The sequence below is a fragment of the Alligator mississippiensis genome, chromosome 2 (assembly GCF_030867095.1).
Source record: "Alligator mississippiensis isolate rAllMis1 chromosome 2, rAllMis1, whole genome shotgun sequence".
In the NCBI taxonomy this organism is placed as follows: domain Eukaryota; kingdom Metazoa; phylum Chordata; order Crocodylia; family Alligatoridae; genus Alligator; species Alligator mississippiensis.
In genome coordinates, this window is record NC_081825.1 from 208,776,361 (window position 1) to 208,803,088 (window position 26,728).

The 26,728-nt window shown below is 42.3% G+C and overlaps 1 protein-coding gene across 2 annotated transcripts in view; it reads left to right on the forward strand.

Moving 5' to 3' along the window:
* KIF18A (kinesin family member 18A) overlaps positions 1-26,728 on the forward strand; it is a 97,513-nt gene that overhangs the window by 4,324 nt on the left and 66,461 nt on the right. For both annotated transcript variants that reach the window (XM_019477090.2, XM_006260670.4), the window contains exons 2-6: positions 2,226-2,578; positions 3,373-3,530; positions 5,372-5,476; positions 8,662-8,772; positions 15,663-15,860. In XM_019477090.2, the coding sequence (XP_019332635.1) occupies positions 2,245-2,578; positions 3,373-3,530; positions 5,372-5,476; positions 8,662-8,772; positions 15,663-15,860 (906 nt within the window). In that variant the 5' untranslated portion in view covers positions 2,226-2,244. The remainder of the gene's footprint in view (positions 1-2,225; positions 2,579-3,372; positions 3,531-5,371; positions 5,477-8,661; positions 8,773-15,662; positions 15,861-26,728) is intronic.

Here is a 26,728-nt window from a genome sequence, read left to right on the forward strand (position 1 = left end):
ACAAATACACAACAGCAAACCTACCCTGATAGTAGTGTCATAAACAAAAGGTTCTTAATGCTTTTAGTCCCATATTGAGAGAAAATCTAAGCATTAAATTTAAAAAAATGGGGAAAAAAATCACCAACTAGTAACTGATTATCAAAAAGAATACCTCCAGAAATTGATTCACCCCCAGGTTTATTAATCATTAGCTTTAAATCTCAGCTTTTAAGTAACTGACCAGTTCTTCACAGAAAATGTTGCATATGTACCAGTCGGTCAGCAGTGATACATTAGGATGTGTTGCCTTTGTATATAGGCATAATTCGCATAACACAATGTTGGGTAATGAAGCAGAAGAACCTTCAATGAAGCTTAAATTGGAGGTGTCTTACAGTGTTTAGTTAGGTTAAAATACAAATAAAGCTACATAAATAAATGGGAGAGTTTGAGAATTAAAATCACTGTACTTTTGGGGATTAAATGTACAGTAACATGAATATTTTTTTAGGAAATCAAATACTTTCGTGACCTGCAAATTAGCGATGCAGCTAAAGCAGTTAACACACTGTGTACTTATATTATATGTTCTTTAATATGGTATTTACCCAAATCAAAGATGAATTTGAATAGGGTGGATTTGACTTAAATCAAATCAATTTAACTCGCTGGTCAGAGGCTTCAATGTAATCATTGTTTTCTACAAAAGGTGCAGTCTTGTTGTTTAATATCCTGTACTCATTTAACTTGAAACTTTGCACTTTTAGAGAGAGGTAAGAGCTTGACTGTACACAAACTTGCAGAGACATTAGGGCTGATGGGTAGGTAATCATCTCATCTCCATATACTGCTGTTAACAAGGATGTTTTCTGGAGACACAAATCCACAGTTTGAGAACTGAAACTAAGAATCACGGAGATGTTTAATGGGATTTTCTAGACTGAACACTGAGTCCCATTGGGTGAATGATTTTCTTTAATCTTTATTAATTTATAGAGGAGCCTCTGTAAACCCCATTAGATTGGGCCCCTAATATAATCCATGGCCTGTTGTGACCTATTTATAAAACTTTTCTAAAAATGTTATGTAAATATGTTGTCTCAAATAGTATATAATTAGAAGTCATAATCCTTATTGCATGATGATATCTTTGAGCTTTAACATATCTTAAATTAAAACTATTTTTATATAGGTTTATTCTTTTTTTTTTAAAGCATGTAACAAAAAAATTAAAAATAATTAAACTTAAAAAAATCTGTTTTTTAAAAAAAATCCATTTTTATTATCTTTTTTTAATCATTTATTTTTATCCACTCTGGCTTTGAATTTAAGACAGCCTTGCAATAATTAAATTCTGTACATGGAAAGTTATAAATTGGTTAGTTTTCCATGTATAGAATTTAGTTATTGGAAGATTGCCTTAAATTTATTCTCCCACACTGCGAAAGCAGCAGCAAAGGATGAGGGGCCAGACCCTTGCCTGCCACGTGTCCCCCTGGCTCCTTCCCCCACCATGCCTGTGCCTACTATCTGTGTCCCCGCACCACCACTTGCCTGCCCCATGCCCACTCACCACCTGATTCTCCTACTGCCTATACTTCCTACCATTTACCTGCTGCAGCAGCAGCTCTGGCTCTTGGCTGTCAGTGGTGGTGGGCCCAGCTCAGATAGAAGCATCAGCTCCAGGTCTGGGTTTGTCATAGCTAGAATTGTAGCTGAAGATAAGTGTGGAGGGGAGCAATCTTCCCACACACTGAATCCTGCCTCATGAGCCACCCTGGCCTGGGGCAAGCAGCAGATTTACTCTGGTTTCAACCCAAGGTCTGACTAAGACAAGGTATTTTCTTTCCCCATGTTGACTGGGCAAAAGAACATCATCTTGGATTTGAGTAAATATGATAATACATTTTATGTACTATACTTAAACAATTGAACAATACAGTCTGCAAATGAGAGAGGATTTTGCCTTGTATTCCATGGCAAAAATCTAACATCTCGTATTAAAAGTATGAGAAATAGATGGTTTGTGAATTTTCCCAAATTTCCTAAGTAAGGAAACTCAGTTTGAAAAATAAGCTCATGCATTTTATAAATGCTACCGTCTCAAATGTGAGCCAGTTGTAAAATGGTTTGTTCCAAATGTTAAAGTTTTTGTGTGCTTTCTCTCTCTCTCTCTTTCTTTCTTTCTTTCTTTCTTTCTTTCTTTCTTTACAATTGCATTACTTTATCTGCACTCTTGGCAGTAAGATTTAGGAAACCACCATGTCTGCTTCTGCCACTACCGAGGAGAATGTTTGCAATCATGTGAAAGTGGTGGTTCGTGTCCGTCCAGAAAATGAAAAAGAGAAAGATGGCAAGTTTAGCAAAGTGGTCCATGTTGTAGACCAGCATATATTGGTCTTTGATCCAAAAGAAGAAGTCGTCAGCTTCTTTCATGGGAAGAAAATACTTCATAGAGATATTAACAAGAGGAAAAATAAGGATCTCAAATTTGTGTTTGATGCTGTTTTTCGTGAAAATTCATCTCAAATGGAAGTCTTTGAGCATACTACCAAAACTGTGTTGGATGGTTTTTTAAATGGATATAACTGTACAGGTAACTTTTCAGTTTTACTCCTTCAGTTCACAAAACCAATTCCTCTAAGTGTCTCATGTAAGATCCCCCTGTTGTAACTGTTGGCAAAGTAACTGTTACGAAGTAACTGTTGGCAGGTGCTGAGAGAGAGTGATTTTTTTTTTTTTTAACATTAAAACTTTATTGTTAGTTGTTACAAGCGAGATGCTTGTTTTTATTTGTATTTTTTTCTTTGTGCATACAGCCCCTTTTCTGTAAAAGAATGAATATTGGAATTATAAAAGATTTCAGAATTTCATCTAGAGCACTAGGTAAAAATATTGATACCTGTGTTCAAGAAAGATGAATTCAAATTGGAATGGGTACAAAGAAGAAATTTGGCTGGTTGGGGATCAGAGTGCCTACCTCATGAGATGCGACTGAAAGAGGTTGCCTTATTTAGTATAGCAGAACAAATGTTGAGAGGAGATACGATTGATCTATCTTAGTACCACAGAAAGGGAAAAGGGCTGTTTATTCTGAATGACATGATGACACAAGAACAAATTATTATAAATTATCTATAAATAAATTTAGGATAAAAATTAGAAGTAGATTTTTCACTATCAGTGTACTAGAGTTCTGGAACAGCCTTCCACATTGACTAGCATAGACAAAAAATACTCTAATTTTAAGATTGTGCTTGATCATTTTTTAAAGATGCATATATAATGCAGTCATATCTTGTAGCAAGGGACTAGACTTGAGGATCCAGCGAGTCATTTTCAGTCCTAACTGGTGGAGTAATATGGTACTAAAATGTTTTTACAATTCAGTGCTTGCATATGGTGCAACTGGAGCAGGAAAAACCTACACAATGCTGGGTTCACCTAAAGATCCTGGAGTGATGTATTTAACTCTGATGGAGCTTTATAATTGCATGGATCAAATAAAAGAAGACAAGTTGTGCACTCTTGCTGTTTCATACTTTGAGGTGAGCTTACACTTATATTGTGCGTATTGGACTTAATAAAGGGTGTTTCCCTATATTTGGAAACTAGTGAAGCCTTTCTTGGGCAGCCATTCACAGGTCTGAGAGAATGTGGATGCTTGAGGGAAAATGTTGTAATAGGAATGGAGTAGAACTATACTTTAAAAAGCTGGTGCTGTTTATAAGTTAACGCTTACAGGAGTCTGCTTTAAACCTTTTCAAATTAATTACATTGCCCTGTAAAACACACAGCTCGTGTGTACAAAATATCCTTCAAGCAGCTGGTATATTTCAGTGTTGCACAGTACACAAAAGTCTATAAATGGTTTGAAATTGCCTGACTGAGACTGATTCTACTTTTTTCGCTCTGTCACCTATGAGATTTTCCTGTTTTGTTTGGGGTTTTTGCAGTAGGCCTTAAAACAGCTATTTGAAAAAATATGGGAGCATTTCAACTGAAACTGCTCTGCCTGTGGATTAGAAAATGAGTCTGTCTGTCTGTATTTGCACACAGTAGACCTGTTAAGAGACTGGCCTCAAGTGGAGTGTGCTAGGGCCAGGACACCTTCCTTTCCACTGCCCTCCTGGGCCTAGGGCTTAGACCAGCAGAGAATGCAGGAACTTCCAACTTCAGCCTGAGCCCTTTGACCTGGAGGTAGCCATGGCATGAATCAGCGTTGGGGACAGGGTTTGCAGTCACCTGAGACAGAGTTGCACTTCCTGTACTCCTGCTTTCAAAATCCTGAATTTACCTATGCCTATCTCTTACCTATGCCTATCTAGGGATTTGCCTAATTTACAGCAAGCAAAAGGGACTTTTGCTGAATGTGGGCCACTCTCAACGCCCGCAATTTTGTGGTGAGCCTGCCACTTGCTGCTGATTGGCCAAGGGGCCCTGACAGCCATGCTGCTGATTGGCTGAGAGGGCTGTCTGTTGTACTGTCCTGCCCCTCACTGCTGAATGGCAACCGGCAGCCATCTCAGCCAGTCGATTGAGGGGGGGAAATCATCTTGGCTGCTTCCCTTCAGGCCGCCTCCCCACCCACGCCTTGCGGGCTGCAAGGCTGGACCTCAGCGAGCAAGAGGACTGCTATCTCCCACTGGGGAGCCAGTATTTTTTACTTTTAGTCAGGTTTTGTGTGGTTTGTTTGGTTTTGTTTTGGGGTTTTTTCATGGATTTTTGTGAACAATGCCCAATTTTGTAGTTTCTGCAAAATCATGACTTAAGTAGGTCCCTACGTATCACTGTGAGCAGCAGGAGGAGCAACAGTATCCAAGTGAAATGAATGTGTGAACTTCCAGCTCCTCTAAGTAGGATCTTTATTCTGTGTAGTTATGTGTTGTTGCATTCTACTTAAAGTTATTCACTGAAGAAAAAGAACTGCACTTATTCTGCACTGCAGAAGCTTTTATTCTTTCCAACAGCCTCCATCCTTTCACAAAGCCATTACAATATTGTCACTTTTGATTTCTTGGCACTTTTTTCCAAAGTGCTAGCGCATATGGATTGCAGTTATCAATATGTTTGAACTACAGATTCTGAAGCCTGTTGTAAGATTCGGATCCAGTTGTAGGAGCACATATATGCAACTAACACTTGTGAGATAATCCTAATACCTATGTAAATTGATAAGTATTAAAGACTGGATGAACTGAATGTTAAATTCCAGAGGAAAATGGTCTTTGGCTGCAACTTTGCCAAATTTAATTAGATTTTAAGGTATGTTAAGCTAACACATAAGCACTCGCGTGAAAACGGTACAAAATTATTTTGTCTAATCAGGTTTAATCTTGCTAAATAGGGGATATTTGATTTTTAAGGGTGATTTAAATGTCTTTTGAAGGTCTACAATGAACAGATCCATGACTTGCTAGTAAATTCAGGACCTCTGGCTGTCCGTGAAGATGCTCAAAGAGGGGTATTAGTTCAAGGATTAACATTACATCAGGTATGTAGATAACACGTTTGCTTTCCTTACACCTGTCATCTGAAGATCTTCCAACTCTAACTTCACAAAACCCTTACGATAGCAGTGAAGGAACATCTCTTTCTACAAACTTGGAAAATAAAATAGAGACTAAAAGCTAGATCCAGCACAGAGTTTAGGTGCCTAAAATTTGGAGTCTATAGCTCCTAACTTTTAGATGCATGGCCCTCAGAATAGTATCTGAATTCCAAATTTGGGCTTGGGGTCCCTACATGATGCATAGAGACAGTGAAGTGAGTCAGGGAGTGGATCCAAAAAAAAAACACTTAAAGGTGTGATGAGATCTTATCTGCAATCCCAGTGATCTTGCCTGTTGCCATACCATGCATGCATAGCAGGATGTGCAATTCTGAGACTGAGGATTAGATCTCACTCATGCCTTACTTGTTAATGCAAGGGGAGCCCAGGATCATGATCCCAGACTCCTCTGCACCAGCAAGTTAAAAGCAGATACCTGTGACAACTGATTGTCAGCTGGGAACCAGGACTGTACTGGGATCTGGAACTGGCTGATTGTCAAAACCCCTAGCACACAGTTTTATAGGCTCTGAAGCATGGGGACCATGCTTCAGGCTGCAGCTGTCTATCCTGAAGTCCCTCTTCACTGGGATGAGTGTTTAAAAAAAAAAAAAAAAAATCTGCTGCCCAGCTGGGTGGCATTACCTGGTTTTGTAGGTCCTGGAGCATGGGAGCCTGGGATCAGGCCGGGGCCAGTGCCGAGATGAGTAAAAACTGTGTGATGCCCAACGGGGCTGCACATGTGGTTTTTACCGATCCCAGTATACAGGGACCTCCTAAAAAATGTAGTCTTGAATATGGCCAAGATTGTTCCTATTATAGCATGCGTTTGCTGTTTATATCTGTAAAACTCTCAGACAAAGTGTGCGTTTCAGATTTTTCTTTTGGGGTGAACCTGACAGAAAATGACAACTAATTGTTGCTCTGTTAACGGAAGGTCTAGACAGTGTCTCTACTTTTTCACCATGTGGAGCCATACTGATTCTCACATAGAAGATAGAAAATTACACCCAAAAAAGCTTTAAAAAATAGAAAAGTATGTATGCCATGTCAGTTTCTTAAAAATTAGTAAATGTCAGAAATAAGTTTTGTCTCTGTATCCTGAATTTGCTTCTTCCTCTCATACTGAGATAAAACGCTGGAATAGAAGTAACTTCATGGGTCAGATCTACAGATCCAGCAACAACTGCAGTAGATCCACATTGGCACAGCAGTGCAGGTCTACTGCCAATGACCATGTCGATCACAGTTCCTGGATTCTGAGTTCTGTGGCAGGCCTTTTCCCCCCAGTTTCAAGTATCCCACCAGACAGGACAGTTCCATGAGCTGTATCTGGCCCACAGGCCATATATTGACACCCCTGCTTTAAATGACTTCCCTGGCTTCACATACAAATTTTGTGGCTGAGGCCAAAATAGTTCAGTTCTCCAGGGGTGATAACTGTGTACTCTACAAACCATACCCTCTCTTCTCGCAACCCCATCTCTGTTTCATTCATTGCAAACTACTTCAGCAACAAATTAGGCAATGGTCCTACAGTGAGTAGCCTCGTTTATTTCATTTCCTGCGTATCGTCTGTCCTGTGCAATGAATGAGGCCTGGGCCCTGTGGAAAAAAAATTGTATGTGATCATTTAACTGGTGCAGGGGTGGACAATTATTTGGGCCCACAGGCCACAGGATTTTTACAGAGCTGTCACAGGTTGAGTCAGCATCCCCCCTCCTCTGCACAACAGTTACCAGAACTCCCTAAGTGGGATGGGGCTGTGGGTGGGCAGGGAGCTGGTGCCTTGGATCAGCAGCTACTCCAGATGAGCAGTGGGCAGTAGGGGCAGCTCGGCTGGTGCCCCTGCTGCCACCAGCACCTCCTCCAGGCCACCCCAAGGCCCAGTACCCAGCAGGGAGGTGGCAGTGGGGAGGAGCCGCTGGGCAGCCCTGCTGTGGGCTCTGGGCGGCCTCAGCGAGAAGGGCTCTGGCAGCAGTGAAGGGGAGGGAGCCTTGCTGGCTGTCAGGTGCAGAGCCTTACTGTCTCTGCACCTGAGCAATCCCGATGAAGCTGGGCAGCAACATGAAGTTGAGCAGCAGCTCCAGCCCCTCTTCAGGGTAGAAAATACCTCCATCTTCATAGCCGCCCACCTGCCACTGCAACTTACCGTGGTTGGGGCAGGTAGGTCTAGAGTGGGCACTCAGCCTGGGGCTTGGGCCCTGTCCACAAGGGTCCCAGCCAAGGATCTTGGTGTGGTGATAGCGCAGGGCCAGGGTCTGGGGCAGAGCAATGATCTGCTCTCTGTATGTCTTTGCCCACAGAACTAGGTCTCTGCCTTGTTTCAGCCCCAGCCCCTCTCTGTCACTAGTCCAAGATCCCAGGGTCTCCCCAGCCCTGCCCACCTGTCTTGCTCCTGGATGCTGCTCCCTGCTGCCCTACGGCCCCATCCTAGCCACCTGGCTGAGTGTCTTGCCTTTGTGGGTCCTGTCCCCAGCAGTGGGTGTAGGATGGCCAGGCTGGGGTGCCCAGGCAGTGGGGCTGAGTCCAGCAACAGCAGCTAGAAGGAGCCACCACCACTAAGGCTACTGGGACATAGAGTCCAGCCGCAATGCCGTCCCAACCCTGCTGTGCGCCCGGGGGTGGCAGGACTGGCCCAAGGGGAGTGGAATATACCACTGCCTGGGCCGCCCCTACTGAGGGACCCACCACAGGCCCAACAAAATCTCTTGGATGACTGGATTCGGACCACAGACCATATTTTGCCCAACCCTGAATTACAGTGTATCATATGCATACATACATGGGGCTGAACTATTGTTGCACAAGTCTTCATTTAGATGCCTCGAACTTCCAAGAACTTGGTTTTGTAGCTCTAATATTTTTTATATCTTGTTTTCTATTCACTTAGAAATTATTTTACTGCAGAAATCCAAATACATACTCTGTATGCGCTTTAATTTTTAGTTTTAAAAAAAAGTTTCAAAACAAGAAACTCGTACCTTGCTTACTGAGTTCTGATTGTGTTTTCTATTTTTAATAGCTTTTTTTATTTTTCAGATGATTCTCTAACATAAACATTGCATATCAACTATGCATAAATCTCATATTATGAATTTCTTGCATGTTCTTTCAATACTTTGTAGCCTAAATCTGCAGGGGAAATCCTTCAACTGTTGGATCATGGAAACCAAAACAGAACACAGCACCCCACTGATGTAAATGCCAACTCTTCTCGGTCCCATGCTGTCTTTCAGGTAAGATGATATAGCATTTACAGGCTGATATGAATTTTAGATAAACTCCCATCTTTTTTAACTAAGCTTTAAATTGCCACAGTCCCGTAGCCATTTTGGTCTTAATAACTTAAGTGGGAGGAAAGAAATCCCGTCCATTTTTACTATTGTCATCCTCTAATCTCTTGCCTGTATAAATGTTCAAAAGTAGCTATCTAGGGGAAGAGCTCAAGTCAAGCATCAAAAATGACAGTCCACTTTCAATACTGCATGCTATCATTAATCCTCAAAGGAAGATCTTTGCAGAAAAGATATTTCGGGTCCTAGCTGCACTGTATAACTCAACAAATCTATTGCTTTTTTGTAAGGTCTTGAAAATACCATTGCTCTCTAGGGGTATTTACAGACATGCTCTGGGAGGCATGGGGAGGTGCTTTAATTAGTGCAGATCTGAGAGCCACGCTAATTAAAAGCGCCTGGAGTATCACATGTATCAACATCCCCATCTTGGAAAATGGTGATGGGGCATTTTGAACTAAAGCTCATCGAACAAGCTTTAGTTTAAAGCGCCCCACTGCCATTTTTCAGCATTGGGATGCTCATACATGTGATGCTGGAGTGCAGTAATTGTCACACTCCAGCAGACTCAATTAATCTGACTCAAAACTAATTACAACACATCCAAGCGTTATTATGTGTGTGTATTTACCTTTCTGTTTATAAATTACTAAAACGTATATGTAATCTTTCACACCCTTCTAAGGATAATCGCCTAAAAAACATTAATTATAACTTTGAAACTACCAAGCTTGCCTAATATTGTATTGGCATTCATTCATTGTTACTAATGAATTGTATGAAACAATGCATTTTTAGAAATGGAACATTTCCCACAGAAAAATAAAGCACTGGAAAATTTTCCACCCCACATCTTTGGTCACTGAACTGTAAACAGTGAGCAGTAAATGGTATAATCATTGTTTAACTGTTCACATCCCTAATTCAGAGAAATCTAGATGTTATGTGATCACTAAGTATGTCAAGCAAACTTTTGTTTTTATTTTGGATCTAAATACTAATCTTCTCTTTCCACTGCTTTTTGATTATTTAGGGTTATTGTCTCTTTGGTAATTTATTGTCTTTCTCTACTTCTGTGAGAATTTGTTTAGTCAATTATTACCACTTAAAATAGCATCCTATCAGTCTTTCTCTCTTATTATCTTAATATCATCCCAATCTCAGCTAAGAGGATCTATTTTAATTTTGTTTCTTGCCTCGCTTTCAACATTTTTAAAGTTTGCTTGAAATACGTTTTAAAAAATACAGTTGCATTGCTAATATTCCCGAATATTCTTCAACATATGTCCTGCCATGGACTGATTTATGTTCCAAGGTATGCACTCTTAAAATTGGCATGATGCTTTCAGAAGCTGATGTGTGACAAAATAGATATCAATACCAATAGAAACTCCAGAACCCTATAAAATATGAATAATTTATACATTTGTTTTATTGAAGCAAGGGAAATAAGAGTAAGTTACTGCATTTGAATAATTCTTACAACCCTGATTAAAACTTCACACGTGCAGTAGAACCTGGTTACTTTGAAGGGCTAGGTTGTTTACATCCCTGCAAAGATGACGAGTTTCAAGATAACTTGGGGGGCAGTGTATAGAGCTGCAGCAAACATCCACAGGGGACTCTTGAGGTGATCTAGCTATTTGCTCTAGCTGTTAACTCCAAAAGTGTTGCGTCTTCACTGAGCTAAAGAACAATATTCATTGCATACAGCTGATCAGAAAAGCTGACATGCCATCTTTCACCTAGGCAACCTCCAAATTATGCAGGATAGAGTGTAATCAAGCTACTCAGTAGAACCTATGTATGATTGACGCCGTTTAGCAACACTTTGGGCATTAAATGTTTTATGTTTAAAATTGCCAGAAGTAGAATACACATTTGTCTTTGAGATAAATAGCAAAGCAAATCTTTATAATGTATATTTCTTTTCCTTTCTGAGAAATGTTTTTGGAGTTCTTCTCATGTCCCTGTTGTGCAATGTAGCACTGGAGCATACAAAACACACTGTGTACCTTAACCACTTTGCATTTCTATACAAAAGTGATACAGTCAGATAGCACGCTTTGCTGAATTTGGCTAAGTACAAACGTTTGAAAAGCCAAAGGCAGAAGCACTCTAAGTATTGTGCTTTACTCAAAGTGCACTAGATTAGGCTGAGACCGAACAGAACAAATGTACTGTTTGGGGGAGAGGAGTGGGGGTTGGAGCCTATGAGGCCAGCAGCATGGAGGTGCTCCAACATGCCTTCCAGGAGGCTGCAGGAGAATGCCAAGCCCACCTAAGCAGTTGGCCTCCCTGATTTCCCAGTGTGGCTCCTCTTCAGAACCCTGCTCCCCCTGCCAAAGGGAAGGCAACCCTGCTGCTGTGCAGACCCCTGCACCATCCCTTGGCCACAGTTCCTAGTGCAGGAAGCCAGCAAGCTTATGGGAGAGAGCGCAGCAGAGGGGCTCCTTTCCCACAGCTGCAGCTCAGGGCTGTGCTGCTTTTTGCTGCAGTAACAACCCAAGGGTTGAGGCCTAGTCCAGGTCTCATGCAGAGCAGAAGAGCTTTGGCAGAAGCTAGAGCACTGCCTTGTGAGAAGGGATGAGCAGGGTATCATAATGCTGCATGGGATGCTGGCAGAGTACAACCTACCGTGACTCACAAAGGGACGTTAGATGAAGTGCTCTAACTTAAAGCGCTTTAGTCTGATACCACATCCATCCAGGGCTAACTTAGAGCTGGATCCACCACTTGTAAAGTACTCTGTGTGTCATGAATGGCTGTTTGGTTAGGGCTGTAGCATGCTTTCTGCATGCTTAACACATAAGTGAACTTCTGTACCGAGCCTTTGAGATCCATGAACATTAGATTGGATGTCAGAATTTCTTATGAGGGAAGTGACCTTTAAACAAAGAATAAATGTTGTATCAGCTTCAAAGAAGCATGTTTGTTAAGTACCCAGGACTCTATCATAATTTATAGTTTACTGAGATATGGTAACAGAGCGACTCATCTGATTGTCTAAAGATGGCGTCAACATATTTCTATACTTATCAAAAACTTTTTTCCACTTTTATTACAACCACCCTCATCCAATTATCCCTTGCATATGAGAGAGCTTAAAAATTTGTTCAGGTTTACTTTGTCTTTTTAGAAGATCTTTTCAATATATTCACCAGTTCATTGGCTTTTTGTTCTGAATTTTATTAGTTACATGAACTATTTTTAAAAAGAATGTGGGGGAGATTAATTCCATCTTATTCATTTTAGGGCCATGGCTATTTAAGCATCTTTTCATAGAGTGCATTCATAGCAAAAATAAGCCAAACTAATTGCATGCTTGGGACTATACCTAAATGGGTGGTTGTGTATAAGCATCCTGGTTCAGAAGTTCTTAATTGTGCCTATATTTCTTATCTCATACACTTATATATATATATATAATAGTATGAGTATTCATTACCCTTTTTAGACCAACAAGTATGATCATTATAAGCTGTAATTTATTGGTTCATTTTATTTGAGTAGGTAGATTCTGGACCCTCAATCTAATTGCTATAGGGGTGTGTGTGTGTGTGTGTGTGTGTGTGTGTGTGTGTGTGTGTGTGTGTGAGAACTTACAGTATAGGAAACCCTCACTATTTGCAGGTTTGGCATTAACAGTTTCAAGTATTTGCAAATGCCTAACCTGCTTCTTAAATACGTTTAAAGGAGCTCCTTGGGAGCTCCGCACTTGCTGCCACTGGGCTCCTGCCGCCATCGCCAGACCAGCCATGTCCCCCGCCCCACTTGCCGGGGGCACTGAGTTCATGAACACAGTGCCTTATTCATGGACTTCACCATTCGTGGGGGATGTGTTCTCGTATCCCCCGCAAGTGGCTAGGGTTGCCTATAGTTGAGAATGCCTCTCCACTGTCAGTTTTGCAATGTTGATTTTATTGGTAAAGATATGCCACATGAACTAAACATATTTGCATGTTTGCGGGGAGGGGATTCTGCACTTACTTTTTACCTAAATGGGCTAGTTTAAGCTTTATTTGTACTAAGAATTCACTGATAATTGTTTTTTTCTGCTGTTGCTAACACTAGTTGAGCTCCCACAGAGTTAGTAACGCTGGTAGAGCTAGCATAGACAAGGAGTCTTGTCTGCTTATGTTTGAAGGTTGCTGGTCTCGTGGGAAATTCTCACAAAAATGACCCATTTTGCACCACAAGAAATTGGTTATCTCCGTGCCATATCTATCCTTATCATTTCATAGATTTCATAGATTTCATAGACATTAGGGCTGGAAGGGACCTCGGAAGATCATCGAGTCCAGCCCCCCGCCCAAAGGGCAGGACGTCAGCTGGGGTCATAGGATCCCAGCAAGATAAGCATCCAGTTTCATCTTGAAGGTGTTCAATGAAGGCGCTTGAACAACTTCCGGCGGCAGGCTGTTCCAGACCTTGGGGGCTCGGACAGTAAAGAAATTCTTCCTTATGTCCAGCCTGAAACGATCTTGTAGTAGTTTGTGACCATTCGTCCTCGTCATCCCTTGGGGCGCTCTGGTGAACAAACGTTCCCCCAGATACTGGTGATCACCCCTGATAAACTTGTAGGTGGCCATCAGATCACCCCTGAGCCTGCGCTTTTCCAGGCTAAAGAGCCCCAGGGCTCTCAGCCTGTCATCAGTATTTTGCTATCTCAAACGCATTTTTATAATCATTCAGATCTGCATATTACAAACAAACCTAGAATCAGATTTAGATATCACTCATCTGCTACTCTCTCCTGAATTAAAGTTGGGAAATGAGGAAGTGACCATACCACTTTTCAATTCCTTCTCTTTCTCATTTTTAATTTTCTGTGTTTTCAAGGGCTGTTCTGATTTATAGGCAGTAGTCAGATCTTATTGAGGGTGTAGGATGTGATTGGGATGGTATTTCTAAGTCATAAAAATCATTTAAACCTGGAGTAGGAGGACTGCCTCAATCTTGTTGATAGGGAAGGCTCTTTGACACTAGTAAGAAAAGTCCAACATTATTTAACTCCAGTATCAGCCTTGGAAGTGAATGTATCAAGTCATTTTAATGCTCTGAATAAGCTACACTAAAGTCCTCCAACCTGTCCAGATCAAATGAGTCTGATACCAAAGATCCAGCACCACTGACAGAGGAACCACTTGCAAAAATGTCTAGATCAGGAGATTTCAGAGCCAAGGTGCACATTTGTAATGACTTTGGGGGATTCCTATTCTGTAAATTAATGTGGTACATGAATTTTTTGTGTTGATGAGTCAACACCAGTAACTCTGTACTGCAAAAATAATAAAGAAGTTTTCAAATTTATATTAAAACAACTAGATAGAGTGCCCAAGAAATCCAGATACAAAGAGCTTTTCAGTAAATGTCTGTCTTAGAAAAACAGCTATGACAAATATTTTAGTACCCTTGGCAATGTCTGAAGTTTGGCACTCAGGAAGGTGTGCATTGTTCTAGTTCTTGGAGTAGTGTGTGAAAAAAATATGATGCATATACTTTCCCAGTAATGTATGGTCCTTGAAGTTGTCATGCTTAAAAAATATTGTTTCTAGAAAGCTTTCCTATTCAAGTGACATCTTTCACCCAGTCTCTGTTGGGCTGGTTCTAGATATACACACATCTCCAGTACTATAGAACATCTGAGTCAGTGTTTCTGGTTGTGTAAGAAGCTTCACTGAAAGAAGAGTAAGCTACTCATTGATCCTTTCTCCTCTCCTTAGTTATCAGAAATCTCAGATGGTAGATTAGAGTATTCCCTTCCTTCAGTTCTTTCTTCAGCAATGTGTGATGCATCTGTTCAAATATCTGTCAGATTATTCTGTAAAATAAACCTGGTGTAAAAACAGCATTCCTTGTAGCCATAACTTAAGCCTAGACTTACTTGATGAGACACTATCCTTTTAATTGATCGTGTATGTGTACTGGGCATTGTAGAGCAAATGTGGTATTTTAATTTTAAATTTTCTGTCTGAAGTAGTCTCTTGCATGTTTTTCCCTCCAGGCTCCTAGCTTTCCAAAGAAGGGCAGGGCATTTAGTACTCATTGAACTCTCTCAAATGGAAATATGCAGGGGTACCTCAAAAAGGAAGAGAAGGTACGGACCAGTAACTGTAATTCTCAGTATTGACTCGGTATATTCCTGCTCCCTACTTTTCTCAGAAACCTGGGAGAAGAATTCCTGAGTTAATGGGAGAAACTGAAGGCATTTAGGTCCCTCCCCCTCTTGTACCTTCAGAGTCCTGTATAAGGGAAAGGGGTAAGGAGGAGCTAGTGGCCCTAATGGACATGGTTCTCTAGAAGATTCCCAAAGTTTTGTGGCAGTGGTGCCTTGATTACACAAGTATGAATGCAGAGGCAATACTCCTGAACTACAGTTACTGGCAAGTAATTTCTCTTTATGGAAGAATGAGAAGGCAGTCCATACCCATGGACTAAAAGATGTACAGTCTTTTTTGGAAGAGACTTAGTATGTAACACACATCTTGAAGGCAGACAAGAAGCCTTTTTAGTCACAAAGCTACAAAACTGATTTGAAAGTACATTGTTTCTTTAGCAGGATAAGCTTGACTTGTCTCCTAAAGTATAGCAAAGAATTTTTTTGAAAATTTAAGTGCTCCTTCCCACTCTTCCAAATAACTTTTGTATGTATAGAGAGATAAGCAAGTCCAGGAAGAGGACTGTGAACAGCTATCAAACCCTAGAAACTTCAACCTCTAAATAAGAACTATTGCTTGGAAATAAGGAGGGACTTGCTGGGTTGCATGTTTTGAGAGAAGGTCTTGTTGATTTTTGTTTTGTTTTATCCTTCACTTTTTTTTTCTTTATAGATTTATTTAAGGCAGCAAGATAAAACTGCAAGTATCAGTCAAAATGTTCATATTGCCAAAATGTCCCTCATCGACTTAGCAGGGTCTGAGCGTGCCAGTACCACAAACGCCAAAGGAGCCCGTTTTAGAGAAGGAGCAAACATTAACCGTTCCCTGCTGGCTCTTGGAAATGTCATTAATGCTTTGGCAGATCCAAAGGTAGGTACTCTTTCCTTTTCCCCCCCAACACCTATACCTCATGCAAGTTTTTTATTTCAAATACTATTTGGTGTGAGTTGGTGTCATCTTTTCTTTGTATACTGTTCAGTATTATACCACATTTGATTACAGTATCAAATTGTATTCGTAACATAAGAATTGCCATTTACTGGGTCAGCCGTAGGTCCATCTTGCCCATTATCCCGCATCACAGCGGCAAAGAGTGGATGCTAAGAGGCAGAGTGAACTGGGTGGATTTGACCAGGGGTTTTTTCAACTTTTCCTCTCTCACTTGCAGCCTCCAGCGTTTAAGGTCTAGGACGTTCTAATTTAGAAGCTGTATCCCTAACTCCCATGCTTAATAGCTACTGATGCCCCTTTTCCTCCAATAATTTGCCCACTCCCTTTTTGAATCTGGCTAAACCATCAGCTTCTACAACATCTGTTGGCAATGAGTTCCACACTTTTAATTATATGCTGTGTGAAAAAGAACTTCATTGTGTTAGTTTTAAACTTACTACCCACTCATCTCATTTTAAGCCAATTTCTAATCCACAAATGGACATTCCCTGTCCATTCCATGATTACCTACCTTACTTAATAGTCTCTGATGTGGGACCTTGTCAAAGGCTTTTTGGAAGTCCAGATATACTATGTCAGTTGGATCACCCTGATCTATCTGCTTATTGACACCCTCAAAGAACTCTAGTAGGTTGGTGAGACATGATTTCCCTTTAACAAAGCCATGATTCCTCCCCAGCAAGTCGTATTTATCCAAGCGCTGAATAAGTCTCCTTTATTGTTGTTTCTGCCAACTTTCCAGGAACAAGAGATAGCCTGTAGTTCTAGCCTGTAGTTTCCTGCATCCCCTCTAGAGCCTTTTTTTACATATTAAAATCCCATTGACAACCCTCCAGTCTTCTGGTACTGAGCCTGTTTTTAGTGATAGCTTGCATACTACAGTTAAGAGCTCAGCAGTTTCCAATCTGAGCTCCTTCAGGACCATAGGGTGAATGCAATCAGGTCCCAGCGACTGGCTACTATTTAGTTTATTAATTTCCTCTACAACCTCATCCGTTGAAACCACAGTTTGGGTCACCTCCACTGACTTGTGCCTAGAGAGGAGTGGATCTGGTGAGGGAATCTCCCTAATGTCTATAGTGAAGACCGATGCAAAGAATGCATTTCATTTCTTGGCAATGTCTCTATCATTCTTTAGCGCATATTTTACATCCTGATCATCCAAAGGCCCAACTAACTTCCTGCCAGATCTTTGGCTTCTATGTACTTAAAGACATTTTTATTGTTACCTTTTGCATTTCCAGTAAGTTTCTCCTCGAGTTCTTTCTTAGCTTGTCTTATTACAGTTTTACATTTGATTTGCCAAAGTTTGCTTTTTTTTTTTTTCTTCCTCTCATTAGGATTTGACTTCCATTTTTTAAAAGAGGCTTTTTTTTTTTCTTCTTACCTTTGCAACTCTGCCATTAAATCATGCTTGTTTTCTTTTAGTTTAATTTTCTTTTTTTTTTTTTTTCAATTGCGATGTGCATTTGCTCTGTGCCTACAGTATGGTATTCTTAAGCAGCCCCTTGCAATTTGCACACTCTTTGCCTCCTTATGGGGGACCCTTTTAACTTCTGTCTAAATAGCTTCCTCATTTTGGTGTAGTCTCCCTTTTAAAGTTAAAAACAATAGTGACAGACTTTCTTCTCATCTCCGTCCTGTGTGGATGTCAAACCCAACTGCATTGTGGTCACTATTGCACCATGGCTCAGTAATACTTACCCTTTGTACCAGTGCTGGCAGCGGTAGGGGGAGAGACTGCTTTTCCCCCACACTGAGCAGCAGTTTGTCCCGTGCTGCCACTACTCAGCCTGGGCCCTGCGCCAGCTCCAGGCTCACCCGTCAAGACTGAGCAGCAGCAGCAGCGGCTGGGCAGAAACTGCTGCTCAGTGTGGGAGGAAGTGGCCCCTCCCCCTCACCACTGCCAGGCAGCTTTTGCTGAGGCTGCAGGGAGCTCCCACTGCACTGGGGCTGTGGTGCAGCTCCTTCGCTGCTTGTGAGCGGCCATGCAGCTGCTCAACGCAGCCACTGCTGCCACTCTGGGCAGCACAGGTGGCGGTGACGGAGCTGCACCACAGCCTAGCATGGCACGGGCTCCAGGCAGATGCAGCTAAAACTGCTTGACGGCAGTGAGAGGAAGGGAGCCGCTTTCCTGCGCACCAAGCAATGGGTCCTGCACTCCCACTCAGCTGTTGCTGTGTTCCACGTGCCCGCTCTCTGCCCCTTGCTGCCCACCTGCCGCAGCCATTTCCCTACTCCCCCCACTGCTTGCCCACCAGTGGCTTGGGCACCACCTGGTTCCCTGCTGCTTTGCCAGGACTGCAGGAGCAGCTGGGACGCGGTGCTGGGATGGGAGCAGGATGCGGAAGTGGCAGGAGAAGGACAGTGGTGTTGGGGGTGGGGGGCAGTGGGAGCATGGGACCTGTGCTGGTGCCCCAGAGCCAGGAGCAACAGGAGCGCGGAGCCCAGGCTTGCAGGAGCACTGGTGGGTGCTCTTCCTGCCGCGGAGGGGTGTGCTGTTGGCAAACCCTCCCCTTCCATGCAATCCACAGCCCTCCCCAGCCACCCTCCCTCCACATACTAACAGGCCCCTACAAAATCCACACACACCCATACCACCACACCCTACCCCAACCCCACATTCCCACAGTACATAAGAATAAGACTTCATTTTAAGGTATTATACTACCACCTCTATGTATACTACACAAATGCATGTAAATCAGTTCAAAATATTTTTTGAAATGAAATTAATAGTTGTAGTACATGTTTAATTTTTAGAATATAATTTGGTATTTTTATGGTTCCAGGATGGCAAACCCCCTTGCTGAAAGGAGTACTTCTGGTGAAAGGGAGGGGACTTCTGGTGGCAAAGGTCAGGGGTTAGGGGGTGGGACTCTGGACCCAAGATGCTGGCCAGAGTGTGGGTGACCTATCAAGGGGCAGGGCTACCTATGCAGCCCTCAATGACTTGCCAAAACTCCATAAGCGGCCCTCTGCCCAAAATAATTGCCTGCCTCTGTCCTATACACTACTTAGGACTTGGTCAAGAACTAGGCCCTTCCTCTTGTAGGTTCCAGGAATAACTGCCCTAGAGAGCCATCTTTTACAATTTCAATAAATTTGATCTCTGCATCGTAGCCTGTTGTTAGATTGACCCAGTCTATTGTGGATAGTTGAATTCACCCATTATTACTATGTTCTCTGCTGTTGCAGCCTCTCTCGTTGCCCTTAGCATTTCTAATTTGCTGCTGCTGTCTTTGTCTGTGGGTCAATAGTATATCCCCAGGCATATTTCTTTTTCTAATGAAACCTGGAGTTTCTATCCACAGAGATCCTATGGTACCTCTCTTATCAGCTGAAATATCTACCCTATTTGATTTGATGGAGTCTTTTGATGTAGAGTACCACTACCCCATCAATACAATTCAGTCCTGTATCATTTGACATGGTATTACAGCATCCCTCACTCCTCCATGTTTCATAGATACCTATAATAGATACCTATTATGTTGATGTTATTCTTTACTGCTAAGCATTCACATTCCCCCACATTTGATCTTAGACTTGTAGCAGTAGTATAAAAACGCGTATCCTTTTTATTGTTGCCTAGTTGGTTTCTGTATGACTTTTTAATCATTAAAGGCTTATGCTTGTCCTTTCCCTATTTCTTACTCCATTTTTATGGTTTCACCCCTATAGGGTGTGTCAGTCTGAACTGTGTGTTGTTCTGCACTTGTCAGCTTTCCCCCATTTTAGTTTAAAAACTGCTCTGCCACCTTTTAAATATTACATGTCAGCAGTTTGGTACCATTTTGGCTCAGGTGGAGACCATCCATCTCCATAGACTCCCCCTGTTCCAAAAGGTCCCCGAGTTCCTAATAAACCTGAACTCTTTCTCCCTACACCATCATCTCAGCCATTCATTGAGACTGGAGCTCGGTCTGTCCAGCTGGCCCTGCACATAGCACTGGAAGCGTTTTAGAGAATGCTATCATGGAGACCCTAGACTTCATCTTCCTATCTAGTAGCCTAAATTTAGCTTTTAGGACCTATTTGCTGCCCTTAACCACATTGTTGGTACTTACAGAGACCATGACCACCTGCTCCTCCCCAGCCCTCCCTAACAGCATTTCTGCACGTCTCGTGATGTCTGCTACCTTTGCACCCCAGAAGCAAGTAACCTTGTGGTCCTCTTGAACATCACAAACAAAGCTATATGCCTAATAATTTAATGGCCTCTTGCACCTCTTCCTCGGTGCAAGAGGACATTATAACATCAGCTGGCAGGTGGGTCCTGTCTAAGGAATCATTTCCCTCCTTCCCAACTTGATGTTCTCTATCCCCAAGGCCTCCTGAACAGAACGAGCTGCAGCAGTGGAGTTGAGACTCCTGTACAATGTCCCTCAAAACCTCATCTATAAACCTCTTTGTCTTCCTGGCTGCTCCAGTTCTGTTACCCTGGCCCTGAGAGAATGTACTTGTTCTCTCAGAGCCAAGAGTTTCTTGCATAGGGTGCACACGTACAAAACCTGCCTCTAGGGCAGGTTATCATACATGCGGCACTCAGTTCAATCAGTTGGGTAGTGTCGTGGAAACACACACAGAGTATTTTTGGGTCAGGTCAGCAGAAGCTTTTATTTAAAAGAAACTATAGCTGTAGGGGGAGTTTTAAAGTGACATGGATTTCCCAAGCACTTGGAAGGGGTCTCCCCCCAAGAGCAAAATCAGGAGGCTTATATATTTTTTAACAGTCGCTTATAACTCACGTGATCATATAGTGAAATTAGCATGAAAAGCGGCTATAATATTACTTTATTATTTTTTTGCTGTTATCAGGATGGGAATTATGGGGGAGATAGGGTTAGTTTACAAACCTCCTTCTTGTACCTGGAAATCTACTTTGTACATACTTTTTTTTTTTTTTATCTTTAAGGCCGCGGTGAGCGAAGCATTTGTAGAAGAGTTATAAAGAACAAACACTTGCCCTTATCTGTTTTATTGTACCGAGCCAGCAATTTTATATAAAGCGGTTATGTCATCTTATAACTAAAATAATCAAAGTTTAAGGCATATATTTTTTCTGATTTCACAGCCCCCCCTTTGAGACTATTTAGTCTCACTTTAGCCTTAAATTTTTATTCTCATGAGCCCCTCTATTTTATCATGTAGCCTTTTATGTTTTTTTTTAATCTGTTCACACTTTTGTAACACCATTATTCTAGACTCTGCTGTGGGTTTTTTTGTCTTGCTAAAGCTTTTCCTGCTGGCTTTTACGCAGCAGAGGATCAGTTGCATTAAGACATAGAACATTATCAGAACTATCAAGACAAACAATATTTTATACAGGATTTTTTTGTCAAGGGCCCCGAAATCTGGGAGCCAGGAGGTTAGCCAAGACCACATTTTTTTTAGACCCCAGTCAGTATTTTCTGAGGCCACTTGATGTAGGACCCTTAACTGATTTTGGATTTTGCGAATGTCAGTTTTGATTCGCATGTCCTGATTGACATAGACACAACAGGTGGAGTTTATTAAGGCACATACTCTTTCCTGGGATACCAATAGGTAATCTAGGGCTATGCGGTGTTGTATAGTTACTTGTGAGATCTGGGAGATCTCTTTTTGTAGAGCCTGAATTGCATCCGCAGTGGCATTTTTTATAGCTTTTATTGTGGCTGAAATGTTAATTATGGCTAGTTTTAATTCTCTTACTCTAAGCCACGGTATGAAGGTTCTCACAAATCGATGGAACTCTGTGTTTCTGGTAGCTAAGGGGTTAACCGCCCTTTTTATGTGATGGTTGAAATTTTTTATTTGTTCTAGATATATTGCACTATGTATTTCGAAACCAGGGATAACACGTCCAAGAGTGCATGCCCCCACCCAATTTCAGGGCAAGATTTTATGAGCCCTGTTTCCGCAGAGCCAGTAAAGGCCTGGGGCAGAAAGGGTATTTAAATCTCGGCAGTTGTTGTGCCCTATCCGGCACTTTTGATTGATATGCATCGTATAGGACGGTCCACGTTTAGCTGTTATTCTGCTGGACCGAGATATATTATAAGAAGTAAAATTGGAGTGAATGTAAAATTTTGATCTGTTTGTAATGAGAGCAACATGAGGTTTCTTAGAAAAGTTGTAGACCATGAATCCTGTATAATTGAGAGAGGGTACGTTACCCAACAGGATTTTACTGGTGTTACTAGGGCTATAATCTAGAGTAGTTAGGCAATGAGGGTAGTGTCCTACAGGTGTGGCTTTATTATAAGCTCCGGTGTTGTTGGATCTGTAACAGAAAGGCGCCTCTATTCTTGGGGAGATTATCCAGTTAGCAGGGGCGGCCCTCCATTCTTTAGGAGCGGATCGATGGGCAGCTAACGAGTAGTGTCTAACGAAGCTGCCGTTTATTGTTTCCCATTGCTGGAGGGATATTGGTATTCCGATCATTGGGATTTTTTGGTGTAGGTGTGCTGGGCTGTGAGAGCATATCCAGCAGTCACTTTTATTTTCAGCTTGAGCCACCGCATGGGAGATCTGCAAATATAAATTTTTTTTTCACCCCCCTTGGGTGATATTGAGATACCCAAGTGTGATATATAAGGATATCAGTGTCATTTTTAGATACAGGAGGGACAAAGAATCTTAACAACAAACATAACCAGCACCAGTAAGAAAAAGAACACTACTAGCCAAACCCAGGATGGCAGCCAAAGTCTTTTTTTGTCCTCTGGGCTCAAGTTACCTAAAGGACTGATAATGTCGGCTCTTGGTCTTGATCGAGGTGGTGATCTTTTGAATGGGAGCATTTACTTTTTTCGAGGCCGAAGATGATATCTTTGTTTTTTAACTGATGAATCCGGCTGGGCTGAGGTGTTGGGTGCAGGGGAGAGGTTATTAGCACTTGCACCCTGATGTTTCTCACTTGCCTGAGTGAGGTCCTGAGGGTCTTTGTCCTTGGCCTCAGGGAAAGATCCCAACCTTGGTTGGAATACAGCTGCTTCGGGGTCCAATGGAGGTGATATCTTTTTGCAGTGCGAGGCGTGAGTTCACGTTTGGTGACCTTGGCAACGAACAGCAGAATTAGTGGTCAGAAGTACCTGGAAAGGTTCTTTTTATCTGGGTTGAAGTGCGTTTTTCTGTTGATAGACCTTTATGTAGATCCAATCCCCTGGTTTGAGGTTGTGACAGGGAACATCCGGTGGTTGAGGTAAGGCTTCTTGGACCTGTGAATGAACAGACCTGGCATATTTTATTAATGCCTTGTAATAATTTAGTATAGTTTTATCAGTTAATTGTAGGTCTGTTTGGTGAGGGGCAACAGGTGGTGTAGCTGGCATCCTCATGGGTCGTGTCATGAGTATTTTATAAGGGGTTAGGCCATGTTTTTTGTTAACAGTGTTTCTAATGTGCATAAGAGCAATGGGCAGTGCATCAGGCCATTTGAGGCCTGTTTTAGCACAAATCTTCGAAATGCGCGTTTTTAAATCAGAGTTTTTATGTTTTATAGCACCACTTGACTGTGGATGATAACTACAGTGTAGGTGTTGCTGTATGTTGAGTGCTTGGCAGATGTTTTTTATTATCTGTCCTGTGAAATGGGTGTCACGGTCACTATCTATTGTGAGAGGCAATCTAAATCTAGGGATGAATTTTTTGAGCAATTTTTTTGCTACAGTGATGGAATCAGCACGTACGCATGGGTAGGCTTTCACCCATCCAGAGAACACATCAATAATAACAAGAATGTATTTATAAGAACAGCACTTAGGTAGCTGCACAAAATCAATTTGCAGATTTACAAACGGTCCCCATGGAGGGGGATGGGCTGCGGGTGTCGTTTTTACCCGTTGCCCAATGTTGTGAGCTAAGCAGATGGGACAGGAGCTACAGTACTGTTGTGCCATGGAAGGAAAATTTGGGGCAAACCAATTTCTTTGTATTGTAGCAATCATTCCTCCTTTGCTCGTATGGGCCACAGAGTGGGTTAAACGAGCAAGATGTGGCAAAAGCTCTCTAGGCGCCACCAGGCGGCCATCCGGGGAGCGCCAGAGAGAGTCGGGGTGCAGTGAACATCTTGCACGCAGCCAGTCATTTATTTTCTTTTTTGGGGCCTGATTTTGAAGAAGGGCCAGACTTGAAAGGCTAGCCAAAGGAGACTGGTCTGTTGAAAAACAAACAAAAACAGAGTTAGGAGCCTGTGGGCCAGAAAGGGCCGCATTTCTGGCAGAACGGTCTGCCAGATCATTTCTTCGTGTGACATCATCAAACGGTTTCTCATGAGCTTTACATTTAACAATAGCAATAGCAAGAGGCAATTGAACAGCTTTTAAGAGCGCTTTTATATAACAACCATGACTGATTTGGGTCCCTGATGAAGTGAGGAACCCTCTTTGTTTCCAGATTTGTCCAAAATCATGAACAACACCAAAAGCATATTTAGAGTCAGTATAAATGGTTGTGGTTTGATTTTTTGCAAGAATGCAAGCACGTGTTAAAGCAATGAGTTTAGCAACTTGAGCAGAACGAGCTTGGGGTAAAGAATAGGCTTTTAAAACAGCATATTGAGTGTATACTGCATATCCCGCAACTAATTTGCCTGTATCATTTTTAAGACAGGAACCATCAACAAACAAAACAAGGTCAGAGTTCGGGATAGGAATGTCCTTGAGGTCAGTTTGAGGGGTTAATAATTGAGTTGTGATAGACAGGCAATCATGAGGCTCACCATCAGAGGCAATAGGCAGAAGTGACGCAGGATTCAGAATTGAACAGCGATTTAAGGTTACATTTGTAGCTGACAGTAGAAGTTTCTCATATTTAGTAAGACGGGAATTGGAAATGTGTTGAGTTTTGCCCTTGAGCAGAAGGGCCATCACAGCATGTGGAACTGCAACGGTTAAAGAGTGTCCCAAAACTAGAGAATCTGCCTTTTTAACCAACAAGGCAGCAGCTGCAACTGAATGGAGGCAAGGAGGAAGTCCCGCAGCTACGGGATCAAGGGCAGAGCTGTAATATGCAATTGGGCGATGCTTTTCACCATGTAGCTGAGTGAGTATTTTTAAAGCGATTCCTTTCCGTTTATGACAAAACAAGGTAAAGGGTTTTTTATAATTAGGAAGTCCAAGAGCAGGAGCAAGAGTGAGGGCTTGCTTAAGGACCACAAATGCTTGTTCGGCTTTAGGAGTCCAAGGGAGGGGTTCCGGGGTGGTATCATGAGTGAATGCTTGTAAGGGTTTTGCGAAAGCAGCATAACCCAGGATCCACTGTCTACAATAACCCGTTGCACCTAAGAATCCCCTCATCTGTTTTCTAGTCATAGGTTTGGGAATGTTGAGGATAGCTTTAACTCTACTAGGGGAAAGGTGTCGTTCTCCTGCTGAGATATCATGCCCTAAATAATGTATCTTAGACTTGCAGAGCTGCAATTTAGATTTTGAGGCCTTGTGGCCTTTCTGAGCTAAAGCTGTGAGGAGTGTTAAAGTATCTTGCTCACAGGCCTCTAAAGTGGGCGAGGCTAACAATAGATTATCAACGTACTGAACAAGGGTGGACCCCCCTTTGAACGTGATAGGATCCAAATCTTTTTTTAGGATCTGGGAAAACAGGGTTGGGGACTCTGTATATCTCTGAGGGAGTCTTGTCCAGGTATATTGAAATCTCTGATAAGTAAATGCAAACAGATATTGGCTATCCTTATGAACGGGGATAGAGAAAAAAGCAGAACAAAGATCCACTATTGTGAAATATGTAGCATCTGAAGGGATACAGGAAAGAATAGTGGCAGGGTTAGGGACCACGGGGAAAGCGGGTAACACAGCGGCATTTATAGCTCGAAGATCTTGCACAAAGCGATACGTATCTTTACCAGGTTTTTTGACAGGTAGGATAGGTGTGTTGTAAGGGGAGCGTATTGGGACAATAATCCCTTGCTCAAGGAGTGAGGAAACGACAGGCTTGATCCCTTCCTCAGCTTTCTTTGAGATGGGGTACTGCGGGACACGAGGAAGTGGCTTGGCAGGGTTCAGGATGATACGCACTGGTTCAGCACTCAGCATGTGCCCCACTTCATTCGCATGGGTGGACCACAGCTGTGGAGGTACTCGTGCCAACAGTTCTTCTTGCAAGAAGGAAGTGTCAGAATCAGAGTACTCCTGGGTTAGCAAAGCCACAAGCTCGGTTTTTTTATGTTCCGGTATCTCAAGGTAAACACCATCTGGGCTACAATAAATCACGCATCCCAGTTTATACAGCAAGTCCTTATCAAGAAGGTTGACAGGTGCACAGGGGCTAAGAAGAAAGGCATGATTTTTAGACAAAGGGCCAATAGAGATGGAGACAGGTTCAGAGACGGGATGTGGGATAGGTTGTCCGCCTATACCGACAGCATTTACAGTTTCAGGAGAATAAGGTAGAAAAGGAAACTCAGCAGCCTTTAGTGTGGAGCGGGACGCTCCGGTGTCGACCAGACAGGAGACAGGTTTACCAGAAATAAGGCATTTAACAAACGGACCAGATTGGTCAGTAGCAAGCAAAGGAGCAATGATGTCACTGTCCCTCAGGCTGTCCTATTTAACACTGGGAAAATTGACAGGAAGTGGAGGTGGGGGCTGGGGTCTGGGTCCTTGGCCGGGGCGGTTGGGGCATTCTGATTTCCAATGTCCTTCTTGCTTGCAATAATGACATTGGTTTCCATAGCCTGGGTTTTGTGGGCTCAAGGATCTATCTCTTTCCCTGAATCTACCCGGGCCTCCCCTTCCCCGTCCTCGTCCCCTTTCTCTACCTGGACCCTGCAACTGAGAAATCTG